This window comes from Zingiber officinale, chromosome 11A (assembly GCF_018446385.1).
Source record: "Zingiber officinale cultivar Zhangliang chromosome 11A, Zo_v1.1, whole genome shotgun sequence".
Classification (NCBI taxonomy): domain Eukaryota; kingdom Viridiplantae; phylum Streptophyta; class Magnoliopsida; order Zingiberales; family Zingiberaceae; genus Zingiber; species Zingiber officinale.
In genome coordinates this window covers 95,238,042-95,260,704 of record NC_056006.1, presented here as the reverse complement: position 1 = coordinate 95,260,704, position 22,663 = coordinate 95,238,042, and the positions used below count along the sequence as shown (strand labels likewise).

Below are 22,663 nucleotides of genomic sequence, written 5' to 3'. Positions count from 1 at the left end.
TGTTTCATTGTCACGTAACTCGTAATTTCTTCGGAGGTATTCTTGGAATTCGGGTGTGGAGCCTTGTTTTACCCACGTCGGATGCTTTTCTTCATATCCCATCCAATTAGATACTGCATCCCCTTATTCTCAATAATCATATTGTGCAAAATAATGCACGTATACATGATATCCCTCAATATATCTCTCGACCAATATCATATTGGACCTTTGACTATTGCCCAACGAGCTTGGAGAACTCCAAATGCTCGCTCGACATCTTTTCTTGCAACCTCTTGTCTTTCCTTGAACTTTTTTATCTTCGGATCCTCGGGGCATGGAAAACACTTGACGAAGGTAGCCCAAGTTGGGTAAATCTCATTTGTTAGATAATATCCTTTAGTATATGTCGTGTCGTTTATTGTAAAATAAACCTCTAGTGCACCTCCTTCCAAAAACTTTGTTGAATAGAGGTGATTCGTAAAGCACATTTATATCATTACGTGATCCTGCAGCTCCAAAAAAACATGTCATATCCATAAGTCAGCAGATGCAACTGCTATTGCTTCAAGCACAATTGTTGGGTGTCCATGATCGCCTCAAGTAAACTGACCTCTCCAAGCGACGGGACAATTTTTCCATTCCCAATGCATACAATCAAGGCTACCCAATATGCCAAGGAAACCATGCCTTCACTCATGCATTTCAAGTAAATGTTGGGTGTCAGCTGCAGTTAGTCTTCTCAAGTATTGGTCCCCAAATACTTCATATACACATTTGCAGAAGTTGATCAAACAGTCGATAGCAATGGTTTCAGCAAGCCTTAGATATTCATCGGATTGGTCGGCAGGGGCTCCATATGCCAATTGACGGAGAGTTGCCGTGCATTTTTGAAGTGGCGACAAGCCCATCCTTCCCGTTGCATCAATTCTCCATTGAGAATACTCTGAATGATTTTGTAATTTTTCGACAATGCCCAAAAATAACTCTCTTCGCATTCGAAATCTTCGCCGAAACATTTCATCAGTATAAACTGGTTGATCAGAGAAGTAATCATTGAAAAGACGAGAATGTCAGACTTCACGCTCCCGATCCAAATATGTTCTCGTATGTGTTCTGCCCGCTAAATAACTCATACCTACTTCCATCAACATTTGGTGTTGTTGCATAAGCATTAGCATAATCTTTCATCAACATCATCCGTCAGTTCATCACGCAAGAATTGACGGATCCTATTACTTCTAGCTAGATTGTCGTCGTTTGACATTAGGAGGATTGTATAATGGATGATTAGAACTTTGTTGATAACTTGAAAAATTCTACCTATATTACTCGTATATATAGATTAGCTTCCAACGGCTAGTTAGATCTAATGGCTACTTTCTAATATAAAATTTAATCTCTTTCATGAATCGTTTGCCTCATCAGTCCCAACCTTTACCATTACCAAAATTATTTAATGCACACACATCGGTTCAAGATGTGATACAGTTGATTGATGGTCCCAATCTTACACCTGTCTTTGATGGTTGGTCTAATCCATATAATGATTTGGTTCAATTAACCTTTCTGATCAATCTGGCTCAAGCAGTGGAGTTTAGCATGTGGCTGGAGTGAGAAGTGCCAAGAGTGGTGGCTCGACTTTTGGTGCTTAAGTCAATTGAAGTTTGATAAAGCAAATTTAAGCATCAGAATTAGAGGTTGAGGTGTGATTTCAGAGGAAAAAAATCCACGATGAGAAATATTATGTACAAAAAAAGACAAAATCTACACTAGTAAATGGATATATGTCTCCCATTGACAAATTCATTTTTCAATCTCCTCAAGCTATATTGCCATAGATAAGCACACTTTTAAGAACTTGAGAAGTGAGCATGACACATCACATGCTTTAGGATAGAAATCGTCCATTATATTACCATCTCCTCTTTCCAATAGGATATTTTGAAGTGCTATAATGATAACCATCCAAGACAGAAATTACAAACAATAATAAGATAAACTAAACTACATCTAAGACTTCGATCTTAAAAAAAAAAACAGCTAAAAAACGAAAAACCATCTAATAAGGTATTCCCCATCTTTTGGATATTATTTCACATGCTTTTTTATGTATATCCTATTGTTGCTTTGTCATTCTTGAAGTATCCCTCATCAGGATTTCATAATCACGTCGAAATGCTTCAGATTCTGCAACTTTCTCGTTGTTATGGAATTCATCTATCTTCCTAACTTTGTCTTGTTGAATACCTTTGGATTCCTTCCACATGTTGCTCATGTTGCCAATGCTTTGTTCCATTATTTCTACCACTGCATGATTGATTTTATCCTTCTTCTTTGCCGCCTTTTGCCTAATTGGACGCTTGCACGCTTCACAGTCGTCCACATCATCACTAGCATTCGGGTTGGACGAGGATGTGTGTGTCCCTGATTCAGATGTCCTTGCTTTTTTTCCAACACGATGACCCTCTAATTGTGGAGCCCATTTGACTTGCTCTTTCAAAATTCTCCACATATTTTCATATTTAAAAGGCTTGTTCTTATGCATGTCCTTCCACTTCATATGTGTTTTTACATGTATATCGTCGTCACTCTCACCGCTTTGACAATTCTCCCAAAAATTATTGTGCATTGAACCAAATTCGTTTGCCAACGAATAATACCCATAGAAATGTGACTTTAGCACCATGTAATCCCTCTTCGTAGTTCTGTATGGCCGAGTCTCGTTGTAGTAATCTCCGATACGCTTCCAAAAAGCTTTATCCTTTTGGGAATTCCCGATTGCCGAGTCAGTGCTAATATTGATATATGATTTTGCAAGATGTTGCTCTTCTTCTACTGTCCAAAATGTTCGTTTGCTGCCCATCTCTGCATCAACATTAAAATCAATTTTTTCCACCTCGACTTGTGTGGAATGTGGTGGAAACTGAGACTCAAGGGGAGAAGGTGGTGCTGCGAGTTCTTTCTCGACCCCGGATGCACCTATACTCACTCTTCTTGATTCATCCAAGACCATGGCCAATGGCAGTGGAGGAAGATGCATATAAGGAGAGTATTGTTGAAGATATTGAATATTTTGAAAATTTGGAGGATATTGTGTAGGATATGAAAAATTTTGTAGATATTGTGGAGCATAAGGAAGATTTTGAAATTTTGATGGGTATTGTGGAGATGAGGAAAGTTGAGAAAATTGAGAATTAGGACGGTTATTTTGAAGCATTGCATTTTCTTCAAGATTATGTGAATTCAAAAAAAGGCTAAAAGATCCACTAAAATTTTCATCCATTTCGGATAAAAATTAGAATGATAGGATCAAATAAGAAGTTTGGACGAGCAATAAAAAGAGATAGATAATTGCCGTTTGAATGAAAAAAAAAGTTCGCCACCTATAAATAGCAAAAATTTTAAAAATAAAATAAAATAAATATACTAATGTAAATATAACAACGGATTGTTATTAAAGTTCATTTATATTAACATTGTAAATTGAAGCAACAACGACTAAAATAATTTTTTTAAAAATATTTTTTTAATTATTTATAAAAAAGTCAACATGCACTATTATTTCTCAATGATTATTAGCTTCATCCCCAAGAGAACGCTCTTACAGGGTTGATGGCTCACTAACAAATAATAAAACAAACTAAAAGTATTTATAAGTGTTCTCAATTATTGTTTTCAACCATTTGGACTAGGGTTGTATTTATAGCCCTGGTTGGGGTGCCTGGAAGAGTTCCAGGTACTGGGAGGGGATAAACTTTTATCTCTGTAGTAACAGAACGCGCCACGTCGTGTTCCAAAAAATTTTCTGCTCTGGGTGCCTGGAGTCCAAGAGCCCGAACCAGGTTCGGGCACCCTGGATCAGCTCGAGGCGCCCAGACCAAAAAATCAGCTTTTGTTGATTTTTCGGTCCCGATCTTCCGCTCAATTTCCACTCGCATTGGCTCGGGTCTTCCGCTCCGGTCCCACTTGGATTGGTTCAGATCTTCCGCTCCAGCTCCGCTCGCTTGGGTGATCTCGGCCATCCGGAATAAGGCTTACCCGAATCCAACTTTCGGCCTTCGAGCAATCTTCCGCTTCGCCTTCTCGTCCCTCAGAATCGCCGCGTGTTTCCTTCTCGCATGTCGACGTACTCTTCCGCAGTGTCTCATCCCTCGGACGCACCAAGCCCATTGACTCTCTCCTGTGTCGTCCTTCTTGCTAGCTACGTCTTTTCTCGTCTCCTCGAGCAATCTTCGACTCCGGCTTCTTGCCTCTCGAAAACACCGCATTTAGTTGATTCCATTTCTTGAGATTGTTCGAGTTATCATTCATGGGTTTTGGACATGTAGTATTGTTTTCATTTACAATATCCTACAAATCTTCTCTAACAAGATATGACTCCATACAACTCCTCCAAACCTTGTAATTTGATTGGTTTAGCAACTCAATACCAAGCCTACCAGTACAACAACTCATATCCATTCTTGAGGTACCAGCTGAATCTGTCACCAAGGGTTGTTAACACACAAAATTATGAACTACTACAACCCTTGTGGTTCTAATACCATGTGAACAAAAACATCTCTACAACAAGTTCTTGCTGGCCCAAGATCTAGAACCAAATTTGTGAAGGAAATAACCAAGAAACAGAGAACATAATAGAGTAGTAAGCAAAGGAAGTTTTTACTAATGTTGAAAAACTCAAAAATTCTTGAATTACACTTATAAAGCATCAAAAGAGAGAGTCTATCTTGAAAAAGTAAGTCCACTTTCTGGGAAGAGGGCCTAATAATTTCTACTACCTAATTGATCACTAATAATAACCATTTCCATCAAAATAAAAAAATAGCTTTAATAATGATACGGATATAAGGCAGAGGGAGAATTAAGTGGAGATGAGAGGACATTTTGGTCAATGTCTAAGTAGGGTTTTTAAGGGGCCACTGTAGACGCAACAGGGGGGGATGGTTCAGAGAGGAGGCCCGCCGCCAAGAAGTAGATTTGCTTCCTCGTCCTCACGCTCTTCGCCGACGATAACGCCGGCCGTCAGCAGCTCCCCTCCTCTTCCTCCAGTCACCACCTCCTCCTCTTCTCCCTGCTTACGCGCGTCGCCTCTCTCTCACGCTCTCTCGCCTTCGCCGCTGAGGGGGCTTTGTTGGTTTTTGTCGCTTCCGCCGCAAGGGGCTCAGCCGACTTCTCTTCCTCACGATCCACGCCTCGCTGGCGCCGGCCGCCGTTCCTCTCCCTCTTCTCCTCGCGAAGCCGTTGCCAGACAAACCCGACGCCTCCCCCTTTCCTTTTCCACTCTCCTTCTCCTCAACTGCCCGACGCGCAGTGAAGGCATGGAGCCTTCTTCGTCTCTCGTCAACACCATCGAGTGATAGCCGCCACCGGCAGTCACCTCCGAGATGCTAATGGGGGGTCAGACCTGCTCCCATCCCTTCTCTGCCTCACGCCATTACCGCCGCCACGAGGTGGTAGCCTCTCCTGCTCCTCCTCACCCTCGTTGCCTCGTCGCTCACCGCAGCAGCATTCGGACCACTGCCACTGCCGTGAGCCACTCATAGTCCTCACTACGAGTCATGTTGTTGTCACGCGTGTTGTCTCCTACTCCTTTGGCATGCTGGCATTCGTAGACAGCAGGCGCCGGCAGACATTTTCCATGCTGAGCCGACGTAGCTAGCGACCTCCATCAGCGATCTGGGGCAGAACCTTCACTGCCGGTACGGATCTGCCAAAGTCGTACGCTTTTTGTGCTAGTCGAGTCTTTTAGCTTCCATGGTTGCACACTCCCTTAGTGCTCCGGGCCTTTACTGTGGATCTGGCCTCCGAGCCCTCATTGCTATTGTGTGTCAATCTGATTTGTCATGTCCAGACCTCGTGCCATTACTACTACTTGACCCGTGTGATGTTTTATGTCCCAGCCTGTGTGCCAATATTGTATCTCAACCTGTATGTCAATATTGTATCTCGTCCTGTGTGTCGATGTTGTATCTTGACTTATGCGTCGATATTTGTATCCCGGCCTATGTGCCGATGTCTTATCTTGGCCTATGTGCAGAGGTCGCATCTGATTTCATGCCATTACGTTCGGCTACGTGTCATCAAATCCAGCTCCTCGTCCGGCACATTCATCTACCCTTCCGGATCACGACAACTCGAGCAGCGTCCCATCCGAGGGCGCCCCTGGGCTAAGGTATGTTTTTCGTACTCGTCCCTCATTTATTTTATTATTATATTATTACCATGTTACTCATATATTCGTTGGATCCGCCTTGAGCCTCGGGGTACCAGGGACCGGGGCGACCCGGTCGCTTGTTGCAGGTAGCGTTGATAAAAGGAATTCTGATGACTTGGTCAACACAAAAGTCATCTCAACATATCTCCCTTCGGGACATCGTGACTCGGTCAAAATTTCATTCACCTCACCCAGCGGTCCGTCTGACTCAGATTCCGGATAGGATCAATTTGGCATCATCTGTGAGAATCTTCTCCACCTGTTCTGGAACGTGAAGATGGACAACATAGGGAGGTTCTCTACTATTATCACAGTCCCCGAGGATCCCGACAAATATATTATCTTCTACCCTCACTCCACGGGTATTTGGAAGTCGAGGGATTGAGTTGGAGCTTCAGTTGACCGACAGATTAGTTTTTTCATTATATTTTTTCCCTGACTCCAAGGATATTTGGGAGTCAAGGGACCGAAATAAACTCTTAGCCGATTGCCACGGCTTCCCGATCAGGTACGTTACATGCTTTGCTTCCTTTTTACAGTTATAAGAGTTGCTATAGCTCCCTGATAAGATAGTAAGATCCTAGTTCCTTGCTCAAAGACTAGGGCCTTCGATTTTTGATCGAACACTAGGGGCCCAACTCCCCGATCAAACATTAGGGACACAGCTCCCTGCTCATACACTAGGGACACAGCTTCCCGATCATTGAATCGCAGTACAACTTCTCGATCAGGATCTAGGGACCTCGCTCTTTGATTACAGGCTAGGGGCCTTACTCTCCAATCAGGAACTAAGGGTCCTGCTCCCCGATCAAGTGTGTTCTAGGCTCTGCACCCTTCACCATGAGACTATACACCCTTCACCATGAGGCTCTACACCCTTCACCATGAGGCTCTGCATTCTCTTATTACTACAGGCTCTGCACCCTTCACCATGAGGTTCTACATCCTTTTACTGCTATAGGTGCTTCACTCTATTATTACTATATGCTCTGTATTCTCCACCTGTTCTGCATCCTCTTACGTTTACAGGCTCTGCTCCCTTCACCTGTGGTGCTCTACTTTCATCTATTGCTACGGATTCTGCTCCCTTATATGGCTATGGGCTTCACACCCTGTGACGGTAAGGGCTCAGATTATTTTTCTCCCTGACTCCACGAACATTTGGGGGTCAAGGGATCGATATTATTCTCTCACTGACTTCACGGGCATTTGGAAGTTAAGGGATCAAGTCAGATCCTCAGTCGGTCGATACCACTTCACGATCAGGTATGATAAAGGTTGTGCTCCCTCATATTATTACAGGCTCTGCTTTAACGAACTTCATGGCTTATCTCCCTTGTTCGGGGTCGAGCGGTCTTCACTGGTCTCGAATAAGCTTATCAGATTTCTTATGTCCCCCGTTCGGGGTCGAGAGGTCTTCACTGGTCCCAAACCAGCTTATCAGATTTCTTATCTCCCCCGTTCAGGATCGAGCAGTCTTCACTGGTCTCTGACCAGCAATTGGATCTGTTATCTCCCTCGTTCGGGATTGAGCTATCGTCACTGGTCTCGGACCAGAGTATCGCCACCGGTCTCGGACCGGAATATCGTCACTGGTCTCGGACCAGAGTATCGCCACCGGTCTAGGACCGGAATATCGCCACTAGTCTCAGACTAGAATATCGCCACCGGTCTCGGACCGAAATATCACCACTGGTCTCGGACCAAAGTATCGCCACCGGTCTCGGACCGAAGTATCACCAACGACCTCTTGGTCGGGCTCTAGACTCTCGTCCTAGCGCGAGTTATAAGCGAGCATACTCTCGCGACCAACGACCACCCAGTCGGGCTCCAAACTCTCACCCCAGCGCGAATTATAAGTGAACATGCTCTCACTCCTCCAGACTCTCGCCCTAGTGCGAGTTATAAGTGAGCACGCTCTCACACCCAATGACCTCTTGGTCGGGTCCCAGACTCTCGCCCCAGTGCGAGTTATAAGTGAGTCTGCTCTCACGCCCAACGACCCCTTGATCGGGTCCCATACCCTCGCCCCAGTGCGAGTTATAAGTGAGCATGCTCTCACGCCCAACGACCTCTCGATCGGGTCCCAGACTCTCGCCCCAATGCGAGTTATAAGTGAGCATGCTCTTGTTAGAGTGTATACTAAAAGTCTAGCTTTTGTAAATATTTATTTTAAAATAAAGAATCACATTGGTAAAAAATGTCTACATTTATATGCTAAGTGTAGTTGTTCAATTAATTTATATTATAGATAACATGGTGTGTGGTGTCACACACAGAAGATCATGTTATCAGTTTCTTATAAATTATAAATAGTAGCTCACGACCGAGATTGAAAGGAACAAACCATCAGAACAGTCGTAGTGTAATTAGGTGTTAGTTTATCTTGACTATATAATTATACTAATACACTTAGAGTGTATTGAGTAAGACCATTGAGGCAGTTTCTTTTTATACTGACTAAATAAAAGAACAAGCCCTCGGTTATTATGGAAGTGTGTACTCTTAATCCTAATATAATGACAAGCACATATATTTAATATTTATTTCTTTAATTTATCAATGAGTGAAATTTAGTTCGATAAATCAAAAGGTCCGATAAGTTGGGAAATGATATTACTTACGGTGCGTGTTGTTGATTATAGAAGGAAACTGTGTTCTAGTAATCTAGGTTGATAATGTCCCCAAGAGGAGCTCATAAGGATTCTCATGTTAAACCCAGCAGGTGGACTTAGTCCGACATTACGATAAGGTTGAGTGGTACTACTTTTGGACTAAGACATTAATTAAAATGAGTTGTCAGTAACTCAATTAATTAGTGGACATCCGATATCTTAAACACAGGGAGGTTAACACACTCATGATAAGAAGGAGTCCATGATGTAATTTGGGATTGGAGCGGTAGTACAATAATAACTCTATAGTGGAATAAGTTATTATTGATGAACTTGAGTTATGTGCTCGGGGCGAACACGGGATACTTGAGCTCGTCGAGAGGGCAAAACCAATTTCTCCTCTAAGTCTCTGTCGTAGTCTCATTAATACCTCATATCCACTCATGAAAATCCCATCTTGATGTCCAAGAGGGGGTCGACCCATGGCTTGGTGACCAAGCCATGGGGCCGGCCACTTCCTCCTCAAAGGGGTCGGTCTCTTGCTTGGTGCCCAAGCAAGAAGGGGCCCGACCACATAATTCAAAGTATGAGGAGTGTTTTGAATTTTTAAAATATTCTCTTTGTAGATATCTACAAATTTTAAAAGAGAGATTTTAAAACTTTCCTTATTTGAATTAGGCTACATGGTTTAAAAGAAAGTTTTTAAAAGTTTTAAGATTTTTCTTTTTTAACCATCCACATGGTTTTTTTAAAAAGAGAGTTTTAAATTTAAAACTTTCTCTTTTTTGTAACTATGTTAAAAAAGAAAATTTTAAATGAAAAGTTTTAAATCATAAAACTTGTTTTAAAATTTTCCTTCTTTAAAAAACATTCACATTAGGAAATTAAAAGAGAGCTTATAAAATTTTATAAGAGCTTTCCTTCTTTGCTTATAAAATTTTTACAAGATATATTATTTTCTTTTAGGGGTCGGCCACCCTTGCTTGGTGCCCAAGCAAGGGGGCAACCATTTAATCAATTAAGAGGAGAAAAAGGAATTAAAAATGAGAAAAGGAAAATAAGAAGAAGATTTTAATTTTTTGTAAAAATCTTTCTTTATTTGCCTTGGGCAAATATTATAAAAGAAGGGGAGGAGAGGCCTCATGATGTATCAATTTTTATTCTCTTGCTTGTGCTCTCTCTTGTGGTCGACCCTCTCCCCTTTCCTTTTCCCTTGCTCTCTTTTGTTCCTTGGTGGTGGTTGTGGCCGAAACTTAGAGAAGGAGGAGGAACTTTTGGATGGTGTTCATCTTGGAGGTTCGTCGCCCACACGACGTCCAAGAGGAGGCAAGGAATACGGCAGAAGATCAAGAATCGTTACATACAAAGAAAGGTATAACTAGTAATTATTTTCCGCATCATGCTAGTTTTTCTTTGTATGAATTCCAAACACAAGAGAAATATGATTCTAGAGTTTCGAATTTGTTATTCAAGTTTGTGTTTTTTTTGTTTTTCGAATTTGTGATTCGATTGTTCTTTTTGGTTAAACCTAGAGTTATATAAGGAAATTAAATATTAGATTTCTTTAAAAGGCTTTGTCTAGGCGGTGGTGGATGATCCCATATCCAAGAAGGACTAGTGCCTTGCCATGCACTCCTAGAAGCAAATTTTGGAAATTAATATTTAATTGAATTTATAACATAGGTGGATTTGGATCAATAATGTTAGACATCGTTTGCGATCAAAATCTAAACCATTAAGAACAGATAAGTTAAATTTGGAATCAATAATGTTAAGTTCCGTTTGTGATTCTTAATTTAATTTCTAAAGAACACAATAGGTTGTTTAGGAAAGGTTCGACACTTCTACAAAATTTTTGTACAGTGGAACTGGTACGATCTTCCTAGGACCAATCAACAGATCTCACGCCTCCAGACTCTCACCCCAATGCGAGTTATAAGTGAGTCTGCTCTCACGCCTAACGACCTCTCGGTCGGGTCTCAAACTCTCGCCCCGGTGCGAGTTATAAGTGAGCATGCTCTCACGCTTCCAGACTCTCGCCCCAGTGCGAGTTATAAGTGAGCATGCTCTCACGCTCAACGACCTCTTGGTCGGGTCCCAGACTCTTGCCTCAGTACGAGTTATAAGTGAGCCTGCTCTCACGCCCAACGACCTCTCGGTCGGATCCTAGACTCTTGCCTTAGTGCGAGTTATAAGTGAGCCTTCTCTCACGCCCAACGACCTCTCGGTCGGGTCCCAAACTCTCGCCTTAGTGTGAGTTATAAGTGAGCATGCTCTCATGCCCAACGACCTCCCGGTCGGTGTCTTAGACTTTCGCCCTAGTGTGAGTTATAAGTGAGCACGCTCTCACGCCCAACGATCTTCCGGTCGGGATTCTAAACTTTGGCCTAGTGCGAGTTATAAGTGAGCATGTTCTCACGCCCAACGACCTCTCGGTTGGTGCTCACCGCTCACTTACCACTCTGCCTCGCACTCATCTTTCGTGACTCACTTGCTGCTCTGCTCGGCACTCACCATTCGTGTTTCAATCGCCGCTCTGCTCGGCACTCATCGCTCTTGCCTCACTTGTCGTTTTGCCCGGAACTTGTCCCTCGTGTCTTACTCATTGCTTTGTCTCGCATGTGCTGCTCGGTCGATACTAGCTTTCCTCCTTGCTTGGCATAACCGCCTCATTTTTCTACTCCCGCTCGCGCTCTATCCATAGGCTCTGCTCACGTTCACACCCGATCCACAGGTTCTGCTCTCGGTTGCTTTCAATCTCTCAGAATCCACGCCTGACGAGGCCCACAGAGCCTTTGCTCTCATTCGCGCTCAATCCACGGGCTCTACTCCCATTCTCAGTTGGTCTCATAGGCTCCATGTCTATCCAGCGCACAGGCTTCGCACCCACTCGACATTCTTTCGATCACCCGGTCGACCTTCTCTCAGTTGACCAATCAGTATCGTTTGGCCATTTGCTCGATCGTTCACTTTGCATTAGACGACATTTTTTCGTCACAACCTCAGAACCCCTCACTTGTTGTCGCTCCATCAGCTCGAGTTTTCTCCCTATTGTCCAGGCGGCATTGTTTGATTGCACGGTCGCGATATACTATCGCTCGGATGACACTTTCTTGGCAGCGCTCATGGCTTTGCTCGTCCATCAGTCTCTCTATTGCCTGGTCACAATTTACTATCGCTCGGTCGACACTTTACCGGTCACGATTTACTATCGTTTGGTCGACGCTTTCCCGGTCGTGCTCACGACTTTACTCGTCGATCCGTCTCTCTTTTACTCGGTCGTGATTTTACTATCACTAGGTCGGTACTTTCTTGGCCGCGCTCACGGGTTTGCTCGTTCATCAGTCTCTCTATTGTCCGGTCGCGATTTACTGTCGCTCGGACGACATTTTCTTGGTCACGCATCTGACACCGCTCGCCCATCGTCTTTCGACTCGCTCGACATTCTTACTATTGTCCAGTCGATATTTTTTGGTCGTTTGGTCACATTTTATTATCACTCAGTCGACACTTTTCGGTTGCTCGGTCGCGGGTTACTATTGTTCAGTCAATATTTTCTCGGTCGCGTGCTCGACGCTGTTTATCCTTCGTCTTTCTACTTGCTCGATATTATTTTCTGCCGCTTGGTGGGCACCCATTTTACATTTTGCTTAGCACTCGCATAATCGTCCGATCGTGTTTTACTATTGTAATCGACGTTTTCTAGTCCGCCCGCTCAGCAATCGCCCGATAGCTCTGCTTAGCATCACCCGACCATCTGTGCGATATCGCTTGATTTTTCGCTCGGCCTCCGATCGATCGCTTGCTCAATCTCTCATTTAGCATTAGATCGATTGCCTGCCTGACACGACGATTTGACTTTGCATTCAGGAGAGATTTCGTTCTTCATTTGGTTGGGTCTAATCAGTCGGACTCGCGTCTCCTTCGACTAGACTTGAAGAGGAGGCTTGTGATATGGATATAGGGCAGAGGGAGAATTAAGTGGAGATGGGAGGGCATTTGGGTCAATGGCTAAGTAGGGTTTTTAGGGGACCACTATAGACGCAACAAGGAGGGGAGGCTTGGTTCGGAGAGGAGGTCCGCCGCCAAGAAGTAGATCTGCTTCCTCTTCCTCACGCTCTTCGCCGACGATGACGCCGGCCGTCGGCAGCTCCCCTCTTCTTCCTCCGGTCACCACCTCCTCCTCTTCTCCCTGCTTATGTGTGTCGCCTCTCTCTCACGCTCTCTCACCTTCGCCGCTAAGGGGTCTTTCGTTGGTTTTTGTCGCTTCTGCCCCAAGGGGCTCAGCCGACTTCTCTTCCTCACGATCCACACCTCGCTGGCGCCGACCGCCGTTCCTCTCTCTCTTCTCCTCGCAAAGTCGCCGCCAGATAGACCCGGTGCCGCCCCCTTCCTTTTCCTCTCTCCTTCTCCTCAGCTGCTCGACGCGCAGTGAAGGCATGGAGCCTTCTTCGTCTCTCATCAGCACCATCGAGCGACAGCCGCCACCGGCAGTCACCTCCGAGCTGCCAATTGGAAGGGGGGGGGGGGGGGGGCAAACCTGCTCCCATCCCTTCTCTGCCTCACGCCATTGCTGCCACCACGAGGTGGTAGCCTCTCCTGCTCCTCCTTCACCGTCGTTGCCTCGTCGCTCACTGCAGCAGCATTCCGGCCACTGCCACTGTCGTGAACCACTCATAGTCCTCGCTACGGGTCATGTTGCTGTCACGCGTGTCGTCTCCTGCTAATTTGGCATGCTGGCATTCGTAGACAGTAGGTGCCGACAGACATTTTCCACTTTGAGCCAGCGTAGCTAGCGACCTCCATCAGCGATCTGGGGTAGAACCTTCGCTGCCGGTACGAATTTGCCAAAGTCGTACGCTTTTGGCGCTGGTCGGGTCTTTTAGCTTCCATGGTTGCACACTCCCTTAGTGCTCCGGGCCTTTACTGTGGACCGGGCCTCTGAGCCCTCATTGCTATTGTGTGTCGATCTGATTTGTCATGTCCAGACCTCGTGTCATTACTACTACTTGACCCGTGTGATGTTTTATGTCCTGGCCTGTGTGTCAATATTGTATCTTGACCTGTGTGTCGATATTGTATCTCGACCTGTGTGCCAATGTTGTATCTCGGCCTATGCGTCGATATTTGTATCCCGGCCTACGTGCGATGTCTTATCTCGACTTGTGTGCCGAGGTCGCATCCGATTTCGTGCCACCGCGCTCGGCTATGTGTCGTCAGATCCAGCTCCTCGTCCGACACATTCATCTACCCTTTCGGGTCACGATAACTCGAGCAACGTCCCATCCGAGGGCGCCCCCTGGGCCAGGGTGCGTTTTCCGTACTCGTCCCTCATTTATGTCATTATTATATTATTATCATGTTACTCATATATTCGTTGGATCCGCCTCGAGCCTCGGGGTACAAGGGACTGGGGCGACCCGGTCACTGCTACAGGTAGCGTTGACCAGAGGGCTTCTCATGACTTAGTCAACACAGAAGTCATCTCAGCATACCCCCTCCAGGATATCGCGACTCGGTCAACATTCCATCCACCTCACCCCGCGGTCCGTCTGACTCAGATTCCGGACAGGATCAAATAACTTAACAAGTCACTTGACAGTCGGCTATAAATTGACCCTATGATTTACCTCCCTTCACATAATCTGAAAATGAACTTCGATGAGCACTTGAGTTAATGTCATCACCTTTATTGCTATAATACAATAAGAAGCAATTTGTCAAGATGAGTATTTATTGGTTTGCCCTCGTGGGTTAGTGCAGTTGGTGTTCGCAGGAATATTTACTATAATAGATTTTATGGTTAATTCCCAATGGACGTTAAAATAACTCGCTGGGTGTTTGACCTTCCTCATGCAAAAAAGCATTGTCTTAGGACACAATGATCTCCATGATTTATCTCATTCTAGAGTATGTGAGTCCGTTCTGGAAATTCCACTAAGGTAACGATTTCATCTTTTTACTGTAATCAAATAAAAGTAATTTATCTACAGTAGTTCAGTTGATACTTTAGTAGTAGCTTTGCATCACAAAAGTAAGATTTAAATCCCCTAGGATTTATTCCCAAGGCATAAGCTCCTTCCACGTAGAAAGCCTCTTAGTGGAGGAGTTGCTTGAGTGAGTATTATCACTTTTGTTTTTTGCATCACACAATAAGAAGCAATTTGCGTCTGATTTTGATGTGATGATAAGAAACATAATGAATTTACCAAGTAATCAAGCTTCAATTTGTATGTAAGACACATCTACATTAAACCACTGATAAAATTGTGATGCCACGTCAGAGGTTTTTGTACTTGCTAAATTTATTTGAGAGGACAGAATGTCTATTTTAAAATTAGTAGGATTATAAAATTTATTGTTAGTACAAAAACTAAAAATAAGAAGCAATTTCTCTTTTGCTCCTTTAATCACAAGCCAGGTCCGTCTCCCCGGTCATAAACTAAGCTGATCACTTCCACCGTGCTCACTTTACTTCTCTCTCTCTCTTATTTTTTTTAAAAAAATAAAAATAAAAAACTTATTTCTTTTAAGGGTAATTATATATAGTTCACAAAAATGTTAGCGGAAAAAAACAAAGTTGCTTAAGGAATCAAGAAAGATGAAGTACACGAATAGTTGTCGAGCTAAATTATCTGAAATTGCCTAATTGAGGTAGCGAAGGAAGATGAGCAATTATAAAATTGTGGGAATCTTTTCTTATGTTTTTTTCTCTCTCTTGTGCTTGGTCGCCATGTGACATAATTGCCACGTGTCGATATTTCACATGATGATCAAATTAAAGAGTAGAACAAATAGAAAGAATTCATATATTTTTGAAAAAAGCGGCTTTTGATTTTAAAATGTAATATTGGATACGAGGTTTGCGTGATGACATTAATTATCTTAAACATTGTAATTAATTAGATATCAGCTAATAGTCACTGTTAATTGAAGGGCTCAATGTCTGAGTACAAATGAGACAATTTAAGAAGTTTAATTGATTTTGGCATGTAATGCGTACGGACTCCAATAGATAAGATCAAAATCAATTATTGGTTGAATCGACAAATATAACTTGGTTTAATGAGAACCTCTTAATTAAAAAAAAATATTTTAAGATATTTTAAGAACTCTGGCCAGTGATCGATTAATGGATATTTACAAATGCGACCATCAACCCGTTAATTATTGAGCTCCCCACTGCCCCTGCCATTGCCACTGCAAAACACCAACTAAAATAATTGCACCAGATGGGGCCCCTTAATCCCTGTCACTCTAAATTAAAGACAAAATCCATGTGAAACTGAGAAAGAAATTCTCGTGACCCAACAAGTTGTTCTTGCTGAAACAAGAGGAACCAAATGGAGAAAAAAGTGCTAATTAATTTATTAAGAACATTCATCATCAGAATTCAGATACAACAACGTCCAATTAAGTGAAGCAATTGCATGCAATCGTGATTAATTACTACAAGATAGTAATTAATTAACTAAAACAAGGTAGCTAGTAGTTTAATAGCAGTCGTTCCAAATAGTGTGACCGAGAAGCGCCAGAATGTGATCGCTGCCGCCGGCGGCCGCCTGCTGATCGTCACCTCCTAAGGCAAACAGAGGCGGCGGGCGATGCGGTTCGGCCGGAGCGAAGGAGTCGTCGTCCAAGTTTCCGTCGAAAGTCGCCGCCGGCAAAGTGGAGAAGCAGGTCACGTCGATCGAGTCCAATGCGTTGATGCGGCTGGCGCTAGCGTGGATCGTCGGCAGTGGGGGCCGTGGAAGAGGAGACGCCGCCTCGGCTTTGATCATGACCGGAGGCTTCTTGGTGCTCGCCGGGATCTTGTGGAACACCCGGCACACCACCCACTCGTTCTGCAAATTAATTTTGCAACAGAGCAACCGCCAAAAGCGATTTAATTATAACCATGAACTCGAATGGATGATCGGTGGAGAAAGATCAATCGAATTACTTTAGCGAGATGATGGTGGTGGTGGAGGGAGCACTTGCCCTCCAATCTGTACTCGTGCATGACCCAATTGCTCTTCTCGCCCTTGGGAGCTCTGCCACGGTAGAAAACCAGAGTCTTTTTCATTCCGACCAGGCTTCGGCCGCGATAGACGGCGTTGTCTTTTCCGGTGGCCTTCCAGTAGCCGGTTCGGGTGGCCCTGTTGGTCCTCAGCCCGGTGGGGTACTTCCTGCCCCTGACGCAGAAGAAGTACCACTCCTTCTCCCCCATCTCGGCTCTCACTGCGATACATATTGCACAAGCAAATCGTCAAACACCATGACTGCAGCACAGAGCAGCTGGCATGGCATAAAACAGAGGATGGCATTAACCAGCGACGACGTACATGGCAAATCCCAGGGCTCGTACTTGTTGAGGTCGACTTCGCCGATGACGAGGGTGCGGAATCCGGCGTCGGCGACTTTGTGGGCGAGGTAGTGGGTGATGAGCTCTTCGTCAGTGGGTCGGAAGCGGAAGCCAGGCGGGAGGCGATCCATGCTCTACTCGGCGTGCTGTGATGGATGTGTGAATCAATGACATTGGATCGTATCTATATGGATGGATGAAGATTATAAGGAGATCCAATTTGGCATCTGTAGCAAGCCAGCGATGGATTTGGAGTTGGGGCCCACTCCAATAATACCTCCGTTATCTTTTGGGATGCTGCCATCGCACTTCGCACAACGGAGAATCCCTCCACCCCATGTAATTCATCCTGCCATTCACTTTGACTTTTTAGCCGTTAGTATTAATCCTAATATTAATTATAAGATAATTATATTAATTAATAAAAAATAAAGATTATTATATTATTTTAATTTAATATCGAATAAATAAGTATAATAATATTTTATAATAATATATTTTAGTCTACAACATATCAATTGATTGAATTGATAGTAAAAATATATAGATATATATAAATACTATTCTTAACTATTCATAGTCAAGCAACGACAATATTAATATATTGAGACTAGCATATAGGTCAATTGATGTCTTAATTATATAAATTATGAATATGAGATATTACGTTGACATATGTATATATATTAGAGAATATATATTGAAATGACTCGTCATGAGAATATTTCATGGATGGTTATATGAGTGTTATAAACATTCTCATGTGACTATTAGTATGAATAGTTCTTAAACTTGAAGTCATTACGGTTCCCTAAATAAGGAGTCGTGTGCTTTGGTATCGATAAACGTCACCTATAATAAGGTAGACTATAAAGTCGATAACCGGGTATGCAATAAGTTATGCGGGATGTGAGTGATGTAGATGAGATCCATCCTTTCCATATGATGGAAGGGTCCCTTGATTAATAGGTCATAAGAATGTATGGTCATGTTCAAATGAGTGAATATAAGATATTGAGCTTATTTGTTTATGTCTACTTAGAGATAAAAAAAAACACAAAGATTGATAAAAGGGATTACATGGTCTATGCCTCATTGATCAATTTAAATATCAGAAATAAAAGGATTGAGTCATACAAGATAATAGTCACAGACATATTAGGTCGGATCTCGACATTCTCGTCACTTGGGTAGTAATAATGCACTGTTAGATGTTACTCATTGTTTATATATCTAAAATAATTTTAGAGACATTGGTAATATTACGAGAACCTATTAGGTCACACACAAATGATAAGTTGATTTGGAGATGAGTTCATATGACGAATCATTGGATTAAGTTTAATCCGAATTAGACTCAATTGGTCCAACTATTAAATTGAGTCAAATTCGAATTAGACTCATGGAGTGAATTCGAATTAATGAGGATCAATAAGTTGGACTTATTGGGTGAACTCGAATTTACCAAGGAAGAGTAAACATCAAAACTTCATTGGATTAATGGAGGAATTAATTGGATTAATAGAGAATTAATGTCAATTAAGACAATTAATGCCAATTAATACTCATGGGGTGAATGAGTAAAAAGGGGAGTTTTGATTCATTTGGTGAAAACTTATGTTCTTCATCTTCTTCTTCTCTTTTCTTCCTCTTGGGTCGAAATTTTCCTTATGGTTGCTAGCGCAACCTTGGTTGATTTTTTCTTCTCCACTTCATTGGTTCGTGAGACGGATGGAAGACTTGTTCGTGTAGATACCGAAAGAAGCACAGACACGTGATCGTGCTGAGATCCTTAGTGTCAGGAGTTCGTGTTTACGGAACAAAGGTATAACTTCCTTTTAACAAACTTAAATCTTCTAAAAAGATTTAATTAGTTTTTTCACTGTACTTTCTACATATTTAGCACTCTAGATCCTTTCCATAATCACCTTAACTTATTTACTCCGTATTGATCTTAAAACGGACTAATGAAGATACTGAGAGCGAGCACATTGCCTTTTGCCACTTGTTAGCTTCTTGGTTAAAAACTGGGATCATAGTAAAGTGTTTTATGCATACTCTTTGAAGTTTGAATTGACATGCTACAAACTGTTGTCAAAGGTTCAAGTTAAGTTTTGGTAAAAACTGTTGGTGCAAGTTGCACTAGAATCAAACCTAAGTTTTGATGTTGTCAAAGGTTCAAGTTAAGTCTTGTTGTGATCTAACAAGTTGATTAAGTGTATAAACTGTTTACTCAATCGAGAAACACCTAGTTAGAAGCTAGGCAGAAAAAGTCTTAGCAGATCGTGAAACCCAGGTGGAAAGATCAAGTGGGTCGAGAGGACCCGACACTTGGTAGTGAGATCGAGAGGTTTGCAAAACCGAAGATCGGGAGAAAGTTCTGGCGAGCAGATCAAGGCTAAGTGAAAAGTCCAAACAGATCTGGAGGATCAAAGTTTGGCAGGTAGGTTAAGGTAAACAACTGGAGGAGCGATAGTGAGGTCATGTTCCTGAAGGGAACAACCTAAGGTCGTAGATCCAACTGAAGAAATCGGGAAGGTTTCCATGTTGAGATCAAGACAGTTGATCTGTCTATTATTATTACTCATGCATTTTATATATTACTGTGCTAATCTCTGTTTTGCAGGAATATACTATTTAACTCTATTTTGTAGGTTCGGCTTGATCGGTCGACCGAATACGAGGATCGGTCGGCCAAACTAGACTAACTCAGAACAGACACAAGTTCAACCCAAACCAGAGTGAAATCTGATCAGAGCTTGATCGATGGACCGAACCCTGATGATGTGGCACAGAGCAGTTCGGTCAGAAACATAGAAGGAAGCTAAGCTGATCGGTCAGACACAAGTTCAACGACAATATTAATACATTGAGACTAGCATGTAGGTCAATTGATGACTTAATCATATAAATTATGAATATGAGATATTACGTTGACATATGAATATATATTAGAGAATGTATATTGAAATGACTCTTCATGAGAATGTTTTATGGATCGTTATATGAGTATTATAAATATTCTCATGTGACTATTGGTATGAATAGTCCTTAAACTTGAAGTCATTACGGTTCCCTAAATAAGGAGTCGTGTGGTTTGGTATCGATAAACGTAACCTATAATAAGGTGGACTATAAAGTCGATCACTGGGTATGCAATAAGTTATGCGGGATGTGAGTGATGTAGATGAGATCCATCCCTTCCATATGATGGAAGGATCCCTTGATTAGTAGATCATAAGAATGTATGGTCATGCTCAAATGAGTGAATATAAGATATTGAGCTTATTTGTTTATGTCTACTTAGAGATAAAAAAAAAAAACACAAAGATTGATAAGAGGATTACATGGTTTATGTCTCATTGATCAATTTAGATATCAAAAATAAAAGGATTGAGTCATACAAGATAATAGTCACAGACAGATTAGGTCGGATCTCGACATTGTCGTCACTTGAGTAATAATAATGCACTGTTAGATGTTACTCATTGTTTATGTATCTAAAATAATTTTAGAGACATTGGTAATATTACGAGAACCTATTAGGTCACACACAAATGATAAGTTGATTTGGAGATAAGTTCATATGACGAATCATTGGATTAAGTTTAATCCGAATTAGACTCAATTGGTCCAACTATTAGATTGAGTCAAATTCGAATTAGACTCATGGAGTCAATTCGGTTGATGAGGATTAATAAGTTGGACTTATTGGGTGAACTCGAATTTACTAAGGAAGAGGAAACATCAAGACTTCATTGGATTAATGGAGGAATTAATTGGATTAATAGAGAATTAATGTCAATTAAGTCAATTAATGCCAATTAATACTCATGGGGTGAATGAGTAAAAAGGGGAGTTTTGATTCATTTGGTGAAAACTTATGTTCTTCATCTTCTTCTTCTCTTTTTTTCCTCTTGGGTCCAAATTTTCCTTATGGTTGCTAGTGCAACCTTGGTTGATTTTTTCTTCTCCACTTCATTGGTTCGTGAGACGGATGGAAGACTTGTTCGTGTGGATACTGAAAGAGGCACGGACACGTGATCGTACTGAGATCCTTAGTATCGGGAGTTCGTGTTTACAGAACAAAGGTATAACTTCCTTTTAACAAACTTAGATCTTCTAAAAAGATTTAATTAGTTTTTTCATTGTACTTTCTATATATTTAGCGCTCTAGATGCTTTCCATAATCACCCTAACTTATCTACTCTGTATTGATCTTAAAACGGACTAACGAAGATACTAAGAGCGAGCACATTGCCTTTTGCCACTTATTAGCTTCTTGGTTAAAAATTGGGATTATAGTAAAGTGTTTTATGCATACTCTTTGAAGTTTGAATTGACATGCTACAAACTGTTGTCAAAGGTTCAAGTTAAGTTTTGATAAAAACTGTTGGTGCAAGTTGCACTAGAATCAAACTTAAGTTTTGATGTTGTCAAAGGTTCAAGTTAAATCTTGTTGTGATCTAACAAGTTGATTAAGTGTACAAACTATTTACTCAATCGAGAAAGACCTAGTTAGAGGCTAGACAGAAAAAGTCTTAGCAGATCGTGAAACCCAGGTGGAAAGACTAAGTGGGTCGAGAGGACCCGACACTTGGCAGTGAGATTAAGAGGTCTGGAAAACCGAAGATCGGAAGAAAGTTCTGGCGAGCCGATCAAGGCTAAGTGAAAAGTCCAAACAGACCTGGAGGATCAAAGTTTGGCAGGTAAGTTAAGGTAAACAACTGGAGGAGCGACAGTGAGGTCATGTTCCTGAAGGGAACAACCTAAGGTCATAGATCCAACTGAAGAAACCGGGAAGGTTTCCATGTTGAGATCAAGACAGTTGATCTGTCTATTATTATTATTCATGCATTTTATATATTACTGTGCTAATATCTATTTTGTAGGAATATACTATTTAACTCTGTTTTGTAGGTTCGGCTTGATCGGTCAACCGAATACGAGGATCGGTCGGCTGAACTAGACTAACTCAGAACAGACACAAGTTCAAACCAAACCAGAGCGAAATTCGATCAGAGCTTTGATCGATGGACCGAACCCTGAAGATGTGGCACAGAGCAGTTCGTTCAGAAACATAGAAGGAAGCTAAGCTGATCGGTCGACCGAACCAGCAGATCGATCTACCGAACGATACCTCATCAATGCAGCATTAAGTGCGAATCTCGGCGAACAGGGAAATTATCTGTTCGGAAACAAGTAACTGAACATGTTCTCTACTTTTCCGCTACACAACTTTGTTTTAAAAGAGTAAAAGAAAAGTTTTTAAAAGCGCGATATTCACCCCCCTAATCGTACTCGTTCGATCCGACAAAAACTTGTGTTATTCATCTTCTTCTTCTCTTTTCATGTGACTATTTTCATGTGACTATTGGTATGAATAGTTCTTAAATCTGAAGTCACCACGGTTCCCTATATAAGGAGTTGTGTACTTTGGAATCAGTAAACGTCACTTATAACAAGGTGGACTATAAAGTTGATCACTGGATATACAATAAATTA

The 22,663-nt window shown here is 42.1% G+C and overlaps 3 protein-coding genes across 3 annotated transcripts; all 3 read right to left on the bottom strand.

The window, feature by feature from the left end:
- Nucleotides 1-671: 671 nt before the first annotated feature.
- On the bottom strand, nt 672-1,176 carry LOC122031625. The gene is made up of 2 exons (XM_042590716.1): nt 1,122-1,176; nt 672-1,012 (listed from the first exon to the last, which is right to left on the bottom strand). Exons 1-2 carry the CDS (start codon nt 1,174-1,176, stop codon nt 672-674), a joined length of 396 nt encoding a protein of 131 aa, XP_042446650.1.
- Nucleotides 1,177-2,098: 922 nt separating this feature from the next.
- On the bottom strand, nt 2,099-2,995 carry LOC122031624 (glutathione S-transferase T3-like). The gene has a single exon (XM_042590715.1). It carries the CDS (start codon nt 2,993-2,995, stop codon nt 2,099-2,101), a length of 897 nt encoding a protein of 298 aa, XP_042446649.1.
- Nucleotides 2,996-16,158: 13,163 nt separating this feature from the next.
- On the bottom strand, nt 16,159-17,332 carry LOC122031957 (NAC domain-containing protein 79-like). Its single transcript, XM_042591190.1, has 3 exons — nt 17,139-17,332; nt 16,757-17,034; nt 16,159-16,658 (listed from the first exon to the last, which is right to left on the bottom strand). Exons 1-3 carry the CDS (start codon nt 17,287-17,289, stop codon nt 16,308-16,310), a joined length of 780 nt encoding a protein of 259 aa, XP_042447124.1. The 5' UTR covers nt 17,290-17,332; the 3' UTR covers nt 16,159-16,307.
- Between the last annotated feature and the right edge of the window lie 5,331 nt (nt 17,333-22,663).

What these genes read in the sequence shown, in the direction of transcription:
- LOC122031625 (XM_042590716.1), bottom strand. Translation starts at nt 1,176, where the DNA reads ATGTTGATGAAAGATTATGCTAATGCTTATGCAACAACACCAAATGTT. An exon ending in AACACCAAATGTTGATGGAA is followed by an intron (nt 1,013 to 1,121) that starts GTAGGTATGAGT and finishes CTGATCAACCAG; the next exon opens with TTTATACTGATGAAATGTTT.
- LOC122031624 (XM_042590715.1), bottom strand. Translation starts at nt 2,995, where the DNA reads ATGGTCTTGGATGAATCAAGAAGAGTGAGTATAGGTGCATCCGGGGTC.
- LOC122031957 (XM_042591190.1), bottom strand. Translation starts at nt 17,289, where the DNA reads ATGGATCGCCTCCCGCCTGGCTTCCGCTTCCGACCCACTGACGAAGAG. An exon ending in CGAGCCCTGGGATTTGCCAT is followed by an intron (nt 17,035 to 17,138) that starts GTACGTCGTCGC and finishes TATGTATCGCAG; the next exon opens with TGAGAGCCGAGATGGGGGAG. An exon ending in ACCACCATCATCTCGCTAAA is followed by an intron (nt 16,659 to 16,756) that starts GTAATTCGATTG and finishes ATTAATTTGCAG; the next exon opens with AACGAGTGGGTGGTGTGCCG.